At 49.7% G+C, this 10,263-nt stretch overlaps 1 protein-coding gene across 1 annotated transcript; it reads left to right on the forward strand.

Moving 5' to 3' along the window:
• Positions 1-8,353: 8,353 nt before the first annotated feature.
• LOC141049113 (microtubule-associated serine/threonine-protein kinase 3-like) lies at positions 8,354-9,801 on the forward strand. Its single transcript, XM_073545245.1, has 4 exons — positions 8,354-8,425; positions 8,793-8,931; positions 9,020-9,152; positions 9,344-9,801. The coding sequence occupies exons 1-4, from the start codon at positions 8,404-8,406 to the stop codon at positions 9,515-9,517; spliced, it is 468 nt and encodes a 155-aa protein (XP_073401346.1). The 5' UTR covers positions 8,354-8,403; the 3' UTR covers positions 9,518-9,801.
• Positions 9,802-10,263: the final 462 nt, after the last annotated feature.

Consider the following 10,263-nt stretch of genomic DNA (forward strand, 5'->3'; position numbering starts at 1 on the left):
GACTGAGTGCATTTGCAATTTTTCGCTATGGCTGAATTTCTTCTAGACAAGCTTCAGGTAGAAGCATTATCGGAGATTCTTCACACCCATTGCTCTGACATTAAGCTTCTACCACCCGATGGCATCCTCGGCTTCACTCACCGGCTGGTGGTGGAGCTAGTGCAGGACTGCCTGACCAAATACCAACAAGACCGTCTTACCTCAGAGTATCTGACGGATTTAACCCGAAACATCAGGACGTTACTACAGCAGGTAAGTGGCAGACGCTCTGCACAAACCTTATCCACGAAGATGGGTGATAATGGTGGACAGAAGCTTCTGGTGTCCCCCAATATTACACAGGACGAGGCCCAGACCCGCGATCATTACACAATGGCCGCCTCCATTCTCACCGCTCAGCAGTCATTACACTATAGCCACCTCCATTCTCACCGCTCCGCAGTCAATACACTATGGCCGCCTCCATTCTCACCGCTCCGCAGACATTACACTATGGCCGCCTCCATTCTCACCGCTCCACAGTCATTACACTATGGCTGCTTCCATTCTCACCGCTCCGCTGTCATTACACTATGGCCGCTTCCATTCTCACCGCTCCGCAGTCATTACACTATGGCCTCCTCCATTCTCACCGCTCCGCAGTCATTACACTATGGCCGCCTCCATTCTCACCGCTCCGCAGTCATTACACTATGGCCACCTCCATTCTCACCGCTCCGCAGTCATTACACTATGGCCTCCTCCATTCTCACCGCTGCACAGTCATTACACTATGGCCACCTCCATTCTCACCGCTCCGCAGTCATTACACTATGGCCGCCTCCATTACTCACCGCTCCGCAGACATTACACTATGGCCGCCTCCATTCTCACCGCTCCACAGTCATTACACTATGGCCGCTTCCATTCTCACCGCTCCGCTGTCATTACACTATGGCCGCTTCCATTCTCACCGCTCCGCAGTCATTACACTATGGCCTCCTCCATTCTCACCGCTCCGCAGTCATTACACTATGGCCGCCTCCATTCTCACCGCTCCGCAGTCATTACACTATGGCCACCTCCATTCTCACCGCTCCGCAGTCATTACACTATGGCCTCCTCCATTCTCACCGCTGCACAGTCATTACACTATGGCCACCTCCATTCTCACCGCTCCGCAGTCATTACACTATGGCCTCCTCCATTCTCACCTCTCCGCAGTCATTACACTATGGCCACCTCCATTCTCACCGCTCCGCAGTCATTACACTATGGCCTCCTCCATTCTCACCGCTCCACAGTCATTACACTATGGCCGCCTCCATTCTCACCGCTCCGCAGTCATTATACTATGGCCGCCTCCATTCTAACTGCTCAGCAGTCATTACACTATGGCCGCCTCCATTCTCACTGCTCAGCAGTCATTACACTATGGCTGCCTCCATTATCTCCGCTCTCATCTCACGATCTCCTTTTTTTTCCTTCCTTCTTTATAGGCTGAAGAAAGATCTCAAGACGGAGATTTGGCTTTTGTTAAAGAACCGGCCGAAAAAGTCCTGTATGTGCTGGAAGGTCCGGCCCGCTCCCCGGAACACCTGGTAAGGATCAATACTGAACCCGTCTCTTACTCCACTGGGGATGAGAACGTTCCCATGATGGCGCCTCATTGTCCAGTGACACTCGGGCGTCTGTAGGTGCAGGGTCAGTCCTTCTGATTTATGGATTCAGGAATCAGTGGAAGGTTCCACATCTTATTCTATATCTTCTATCTATCAGGAGACACCAGAAGGCGACGACAAAGACGGGGAAAACGTCCCTCTGGAATCCCCGGACACTAATACAAGTCAGCTGGGGCCGAGCAGCGATCTGACCACAGGTGAGCCGATCAAACGACCATCTACCGGAAATATCCGGATATTCTACAGGACAGGGAGAACGTCACATTTACTCTTTCTCCTCTGTGTGATGGGAATCGTGCAGCCATGTCACATGTAGAGCAGTGGGAGGAATGGAGCGGACGATTTATGGCCTTCAATGTGCCGGTCAGGAGAAATGGGAGGTAGAAGTCATATGCAAAGTAGGATGGAAGTGCCCTGGGGGCAGAAGAGTCCAAGTGCAGGGACACGCCCCAGTGCACTTCCAGGCTAATTTGCATATTCCGGCTCTGCTCCAGCTCTCTTCCCATCACTCACATGTGCAGCAAGGGTGGGGGGGCTCCTCATATAGTGATCGGGGTCCTCCATCACTGACAGCACATTTCTCTATGGCTGCGTGGCCCGTCCCCATACTCAGAGCCCCCATATAACCAGGATTAATCCCACCTACAGACGTCTCGTCATTCCTCCCTGATGTCGCTGGATTATGTCTGGGATTAATGGCGTCTGATATATTTTATTTCTATTGCAGAAACCCCTGAGCTGCCGGATCCTGAGAATGTGAACTGTGAGATCCCAGAGATCCACGAGCCTGCCACTGTAAGTATCATAGAGAGAGATGTCTGAGCATCACTGATCATGGGGGTGAATGACGCGTCCAGGATTATCCCCATGTAACCAGGGGCCGTCTCTATTCTGGGCGAGATAATAGCATATATTATAGGGAATCTGTCAGCAATTTACTCCACATCTGAGAGCAGCACGATGTAGAGGCAGAGACCCTGATTCCAGCCATGTGTCCATTACCTTACACTATATTCTCTGCTGCAGATCTGGCAATGCTCTGAACGCTGAGCCTTGTATAATCCCACCCACACCAGTGATTGGCTGCGTCTTGTGTATAACCCCGCCCACACCAGTGATTGGCAGCTTTCTGTGTATAACCCCGCCCACACCAATGATTGGCACTATCCTATATATAACCCCACCCACAACAATGATTGGCAGCTTCCTATGTACTCTGTTTATAGGCAGAAAGCTGCCAATCATTGGTGGGGGCGGGGTTATTCAGAGCAGCAGGACTACAGGGCACGAGAGAGAAAGTCCTGTACTGATAATCTCCTGCTGATAAAACACTGTAGTGATCACAAGCAGACGTTGTTCACATGATGGCGCCTGATTGTCCGGTGACACTCGGGCGACTGTAGGTGCAGAGTCAGTCCTTCTGATTTATGGATTCAAGGATCAGTGGAAGGTTCCACATCTTATTCTATATCTTCTATCTATCAGGAGACACCAGAAGGCGACGACAAAGATGGAGAAAATGTCCCCCCGGAATCCCTGGACCCTAATACGAGTCAGCCGGGGCCGAGCAGCGATCTGACAACAGGTGAGCCGATCACACGACCGTCTACCGGAAATATCCGGATATTCTACAGGATAGGGAGAACGTTACATTTACTCTTTCCCCCTCTATGTGTTGGGAACCGGGCAGCCATGTCACATGTGGAGCAGTGTGAAGATTGGAGCAGACAGTTCATGGCCTCCCATGTGCCGTTCAGGAGAAATGGGAGGTAGAGGTCATATGAAAAGCAGGATGGAAGTGCCCTGGGTGCGTGGCAGAAGAGTCCGAGTGCAGGGACACGCCCCACTGCACTTCCAGGCTAATTTGCATATGCCTGCTCTGCTCCAGCTCTCTTCCCATCACTCACATGTGCAGCGAGGGTGGGGGGTTCCTCATGTAGTGATCGGGGTCCTCCATCACTGACAGCACATTTCTCTATGGCTGCGCGGCCCGTCCCCATACTCAGAGCCCCCATATAACCAGGATTAATCCCACCTACAGACGTCTCATCATTCCTCCCTGATGTCGCTGGATTATGTCTGTGGGATTAATGGCGTCTGATACATTTTATCTCTATTGTAGAAACCCCTGAGCTGCCGGATCCTGAGAGTGTGATCTGTGAGATCCCGGAAATCCACAAGCCTGCCACTGTAAGTATCATAGAGGGAGATGTCTGCGCGTCACTGATCATGGGGGTGAATGACCCGTTCAGGATTATTCCCATGTAACCAGGGGCTGTCTCTATTCTCAGGGAGATAATAGCAGTTATATTATAGGGAATCTGTCAGCAGATATTTACTCCACATCTGAGAGCAGCACGATGTAGAGGCAGAGACCCTGATTCCAGCCATGGGTCCATTACCTTACATTATATTCTCTGCTGCAAATCTGGCAGTACTCTGAACGCTGAGCCCTGTATAACCCCACCCACAGCTATGTGTATAACCCCGCCCACACCAGTGATTGGCTGCTTCCTGTGTATAATCCCACCCACACCAGTGATTGGCTGCGTCCTGTGTCTAACCCCGCCCACACCAGTGATTGACAGCTTTCTGTATATAACCCCGCCCACACCAGTGATTGGCAGTATCCTATGTAGACTGTTTATAGGCAGAAAGCTGCCAATCATTGGTGGCGGTGGGGTTACTCAGAGCAGCAAGACTACAGGGCAAGAGAGAGATATTCCTGTACTGATAATCTCCTGCTGATAAAACACTAATTGTAGTGATCACAAGCAGCCGTTTTTCCCATGATGGCGCCTGATTGTCCGGTGATGCTCGGGCGTCTCTAGGTGCAGGCTCAGTCGTTCTGATTTATGGATTCGAGGATCAGTGGAAGGTTCCACATCTTATTCTATATCTTCTATCTATCAGGAGACACCAGAAGGCGACGACAAAGACGGGGAAAACGTCCCCCAGGAATCCCCGGACCCTAATACGAGTCAGCCGGGGCCAAGCAGTGATCTGACCACAGGTGAGCTGATCACACGACCGTCTACTGGAAATATCCAGATATTCTACAGGATAGGGAGAACGCCACCTTTACTGTTTCCCCTCTGTGTAATGGGACCCGGGCGGTCATGTCACATGTGGAGCAGTGGGAGGACTGGAGCAATCGGGAGAAATGGGAGATAGAAGTCATATGCAAAGTAGGATGAAAGTGTACTGGGGGCGTGGCAGGAGTCTGAGTGCAGGGACATGCCCCACTGCACTTGCAGGCTAATTTGCATATTGCGGCTCTGCTCCAGCTCTATTCCCATCACTCACATGTGCAGCGAGGGTGAGGGGCTCCTCATGTAGTGATCGCTGTCGTCCATCACTGACAGCACATTTCTCTATGGCTGTGCGGCCTGTCCCCATACTCAGAGCCCCCATATAAGGCTGGTTTCACATTCGCGCTTTTTAAGCGCACGCACGGCCGGGGGTAGCTCCGCCCCCGATCCGGCTCTCTGCCCGGCGTGCCCGCCCCTTCCTTGTAGCGCCGCCTCCTAGCGCACAGCGGCGCCTGCGATCGGCGCACCCTATCTTTAGCATAGGGTGCGCAGATCGTGCGCAGGCCGTGCGCTAGTTGCGCTTTGACCTGCGCTGCGCACTTTTGACGGTGCGCCGTGCGCGCCAAAATCCGAAAAGTTTGATTTTGGCGCGCACGCCGCACCGTCAAAAGTGCGCAGCGCAGGTCAAAGCGCAACTAGCGCACGGCCTGCGCACGATCTGCGCACCCTATGCTAAAGATAGGGTGCGCCGATCGCAGGCGCCGCTGTGCGCTAGGAGGCGGCGCTACAAGGAAGGGGCGGGCACGCCGGGCAGAGAGCCGGATCGGGGGCGGAGCTACCCCCGGCCGTGCGTGCGCTTAAAAAGCGCGAATGTGAAACCAGCCTAAACCAGGATTAATCCCACCTACAGGCGTCTCGTCACTCCTCCCTGATGTCGCTGGATTTTGTCTGTGGGATTAATGGCATCTGATACATTTTATCTCTATTGTAGAAACCCCTGAGCTGCCGGATCCTGAGAGTGTGACCTGTGAGATCCCGGAGATCCACGTGCCTGCCACTGTAAGTATCATAGAGGGAGATGTCTGTGCATCACTGATCTTGGGGGTGAATGGCCCGTTCAGGATTATCCCCATGTAACCAGTGGTCTTCTCTATTCTGGGGGAGATAATAGCAGTTATATTATAGGGAATCTGTCAGCAGGTATTTACTCCACATCTGAGAGCAGCACGATGTAGAGGCAGAGACCCTGATTCCAGCGATGTGCCCATTTCCTTACACTACATTCTCTGCTGCAGATCTGGCAGTGCTCTGAATGCTGAGCCCTGTATAATCCCGCCCACACCAGTGTGTATAACCCCGCACACAACAGTGATTGGCTGCTTCCTGTGTATAACCCTGCCCACACCAGTGATTGGCTGCTTCCTGTGTATAATCCCACCCACACCAGTGATTGGCAGCTTCTTGTATATAACCCCGCCCACACCACTGATTGGCAGCTTCCTATGTACACTGTTTATAGGCAGAAAGCTGCCAATCAGTGGTGGGGCGGGGTTACTCAGAGCAGCATTATCCTGTACTGATAATCTCCTGCTGATAAAACACTGATTGTAGTGATCACAAGCAGCCGTTGTTCACATGATAATGCCTGGTTGACCGGTGACAATCGGGCGTCTGTGGGTGCAGGGTCAGTCCTTTTGATTTATGGATTCAGGGATCAGTAGAAGTTTCCACATCTTATTCTATATCTTCTATCTATCAGGAGACACCAGAAGGCAAAGACAAAGACGGGGAAAATGTCCCCCCGGAATCCCCGGACACTAATACGAGTCAGCCGGCGCCGAGCAGTGATCTGACCACAGGTGAGCCGATCACACGACCGTCTACCGGAAATATCCGGATATTCTACAGGACAGGGACAATGTCACATTTACTCTTTCTCCTCTGTGTGATGGGAACCGGGCAGCCATGTCACATGTGGAGCAGTGGGAGGTCTGGAGCGGATGGTTTATGGTCTGCAATTTGCTGGTCAGGAGAAATGGGAGGTAGAAGTCAAATGCAAAGTAGGATGAAAGTGCACTGGGGGCGTGGCAGAAGAGTGCGAGTGCAGGGACATGCCCCACTGCACTTCCAGGCTAAATTGCATATTCCGGCTCTGCTCCAGCTCTCTTGCCATCACTCACATGTGCAGCGAGGGTGGGGGGCTCCTCATGTAGTGATCGGGGTCCTCCATTACTGACAGCACATTTCTCTATGGCTGCGTGGCCCGTCCCCATACTCAGAGCCCCCATATAACCAGGATTAATCCCACCTACAGACGTCTCATCATTCCTCCCTGATGTCGCTGGATTATGTCTGTGGGATTAATGGCGTCTGATACATTTTATCTCTATTGTAGAAACCCCTGAGCTGCCGGATCCTGAGAATGTGACCTGTGAGATCCCGGAGATCCACGTGCCTGCCACTGTAAGTATCATAGAGGGAGATGTCTGTGCGTCACTGATCATGGGAGTGAATGACGCGTCCAGGATTTTCCCCATGTAACCAGGGGCCATCTCTATTCTGGGGGAGATAATAGCAGTTATATTATAGGGAATCTGTCAGCAGGTATTTACTTCACATCTGAGAGCAGCACGATGTAGAGGCAGAAATCCTGATTCCAGCCATGAGTCCATTACCTTACACTATATTCTCTGCTGCAGATCTGGCAATGCCCTGAACGCTGAGTCCTGTAAAACCGCACCCACACTAGTGATTTGCAGCTTTCTTTGTATAATCCCGCCCACACCATTTATTTGCTGCTTCCTGTATATAACCCCACCCACATTCATAAAAGGAATCACATGGAAAGGTATTTTCGGCAAATGACTTCCCCGAGTATTAGTCCCACGCTGTCCCTAGCAGCCTCTTGTCCTAGGCCTGCTACTTCATTCACTGCTGTTCACACACTGACTGTCACTTCATGGACTTGCCACTAACTCTCAGCTCCCCCTCCCAACTGGAACAGCCACTACAGTTAACCCTGTCTCAGCTAGCTGTAGCCCCAGTGGGTATCATCCATTTATCACACACATGAACAACAAATACATATAACCCTTGGAGTGTCAGGGAGCAATCTATCAGCCCCACCACTGCTACACCTACATCGGATCAGTGCACATCAGCTGGGACACGATGTAGGACGAGACGTTTCTGCATCTGGAGCTTTTCTCCAGTAGCTTCTAGATCTTAACATCATTTCTGCTTCTTCTATTATAGAACTTGGAATCATTGATCCCGGCGAGAAAGCCGCATATGAGCGACTTCGAGACATCCAAACTGATCAGCGGCGGATGTTTTGGGTGAGATTTCTGTTGGCATCATCCTCATTTCTCAGGGTTCCCTATGACATGGCTTCAGCGTCTGTGCTCTGCCATGCAGTGTTATCATAGGGACATGATCTGAGTCCACATCACTGTCTTGTCCAATGAATTCTATAGCCGGATTGTTATAGGGCTCATTATTAACCATGGATTCTTCTTCTCTCCAGGGCCGTCTACTTAGTGCAGCACAAACACTCACAGCAGATCTTCGCTATGAAGAAAATGGCGAAGAACCTGGAAACTGAAGAAGATGTGGACGCGGCCTTTCTGGAGAGGGACATCATGACCTTCGCTGATAGTCCCTTTGTGGCCTCCCTGCTCTGCTCCTTCCCTACTAGATCTCACCTGTGTATGGTCATGGAGTATGTCGGAGGTAGGACATGTACATATATTGTATTCAGCCTATGTCTGCGGACATCTTATGACTCATATTGTTAGGACTTGTCCACGTGGATGGTTGCATCCCCACCGAGCATTTACTGTAGATATTACGGAAAGTCATTGATGTGTGATGTCGCTGTATGTCCGCACTGAGCACGTCTCTAGCTGTAGACCAGTTGTGGCATCACTGTATATGGACGACATTTCACTGTGACCTCAGACCAATATTCTGTGCTCTATATATGCATTATATCTGTATATATTCTCTCCTGCTCCGATGTCTCAGCTCACTTCTCATGATGCATTTTGGTGATCTGCTCTATAAACCTCTCACCGCTCATATTTCCTTTCTTCTATAGGTGGAGACTGTGGGTCCCTTCTGAGCACCAGGGGCCCTTTATCTATCCCATTGGCCCGCCTGTACTTTGCAGAAACAGTTCTTGCTGTGGAATACCTGCACAGCTATGGTGTGGTGCACCGAGACCTGAAACCGCACAAGTAAGTGCCCCCTATAGTGTAATAAAGAGGGGAGTTATCATTTATGATCACACGATCTGTGAGCCTAAAACCTTCTTCTCTTTCACAGCCTCCTGATTACAACTGCTGGGCACATTAAAGTCACCGATTTTGGGCTTTCAAAAATTGGTGTCATGATACCAAAAACCAACACCTATAAGCAATCAGCGAAGGACATCTCCAGAGAGTTCAAGGACCTTGAGGTTGGCATCACTTACTGGAACTTAGCTTGTTCTTTACATATCTCACCACTATTGTCTCTTCTCTACGTTTTTCATTCCTGGAGAACTTCTCCACTTCTATTTTATCTTCTGTCATTGTGTATTTAATGGTGAGAACTTGTCTTAATAATGAGTTTCATCACCTCTCATCTGGATATTCTGTTGGTTTCTAGAATTGTGGTACCCTGCATTACATGGCCCCAGAGGTCATCCTGAAGAAAGACTACGGAAGACCTGTTGACTGGTGGTCAATGGGGATCATCCTCTATGAATTTCTGGTGGGATCTTTACCATTTGATGGAGATTTCATACCTGAGCTTAAAAGAATGATTGTCATGGGTAAGTAGAATGATCCGATCTTTGCTTTGACTGGTTACATTGGTTTAGTTATTTCCATTGCTGTATCTTACAGTCAAATACAAACGTTTTATTTTCTGTAACTCTCTATATAACAGGAAAAATACCTTGGAATTACGAACGCTGTCCACCCCGTAAGTCTAAGAACCTCATCACTGAGCTGCTCAAAAAAAATCCTGAGCAAAGACTTGGGACAGGTAACAGATATAATAGTATTAATATTTACTTATTACACTGAGGACAAATTGTTCATGTCCATGAGGGTCAGCACTTCGCTTTCTGCTCGCCTATTTCTAGTTCTCCATACTGTGACTTTCTTTCTATTTCCTTCATGTTGGCTCGGTTACATCATTAGTTCAGATTAGGATAAACTGTTCAGATATCAAGCAGTGTCTGACAATGTCCTCATCACTTTTGTTTTTCTTTTCCAGGTGGAGCATTTGAGATTAAGGATCATCCATTCGTGAAAAAATTAGATTTTGATAATCTTCTAAATCAGAAGCCAATGTATATTCCTCATCTTGTGTCAGATGTGGACACCAGCCTCTTTATCAGTAAGTAGAAGGAGACATCATCCAGGCTAAGTTGCTGTTTGTCTCATCTTCCTTAATATGTGCCATCCGGTTTGGGGATGAATTGTGACTGTGCTATATCCACAACCTCTCATAACATTTCATTACCTATGTCTTGTAGATCACGCTCAAAGAGACATGCTTATGGTCTCAGAGAATGAAGA

The sequence above is a fragment of the Dendrobates tinctorius genome, unplaced genomic scaffold (genome assembly GCF_039654945.1).
Source record: "Dendrobates tinctorius isolate UK_male_01 unplaced genomic scaffold, ASM3965494v1 ptg000143l, whole genome shotgun sequence".
Lineage (NCBI taxonomy): Eukaryota > Metazoa > Chordata > Amphibia > Anura > Dendrobatidae > Dendrobates > Dendrobates tinctorius.

What these genes read in the sequence shown, in the direction of transcription:
- LOC141049113 (XM_073545245.1), top strand. Translation starts at nt 8,404, where the DNA reads ATGGTCATGGAGTATGTCGGAG. An exon ending in CGAGACCTGAAACCGCACAA is followed by an intron (nt 8,932 to 9,019) that starts GTAAGTGCCCCC and finishes TCTCTTTCACAG; the next exon opens with CCTCCTGATTACAACTGCTG. An exon ending in GAGAGTTCAAGGACCTTGAG is followed by an intron (nt 9,153 to 9,343) that starts GTTGGCATCACT and finishes GTTGGTTTCTAG; the next exon opens with AATTGTGGTACCCTGCATTA.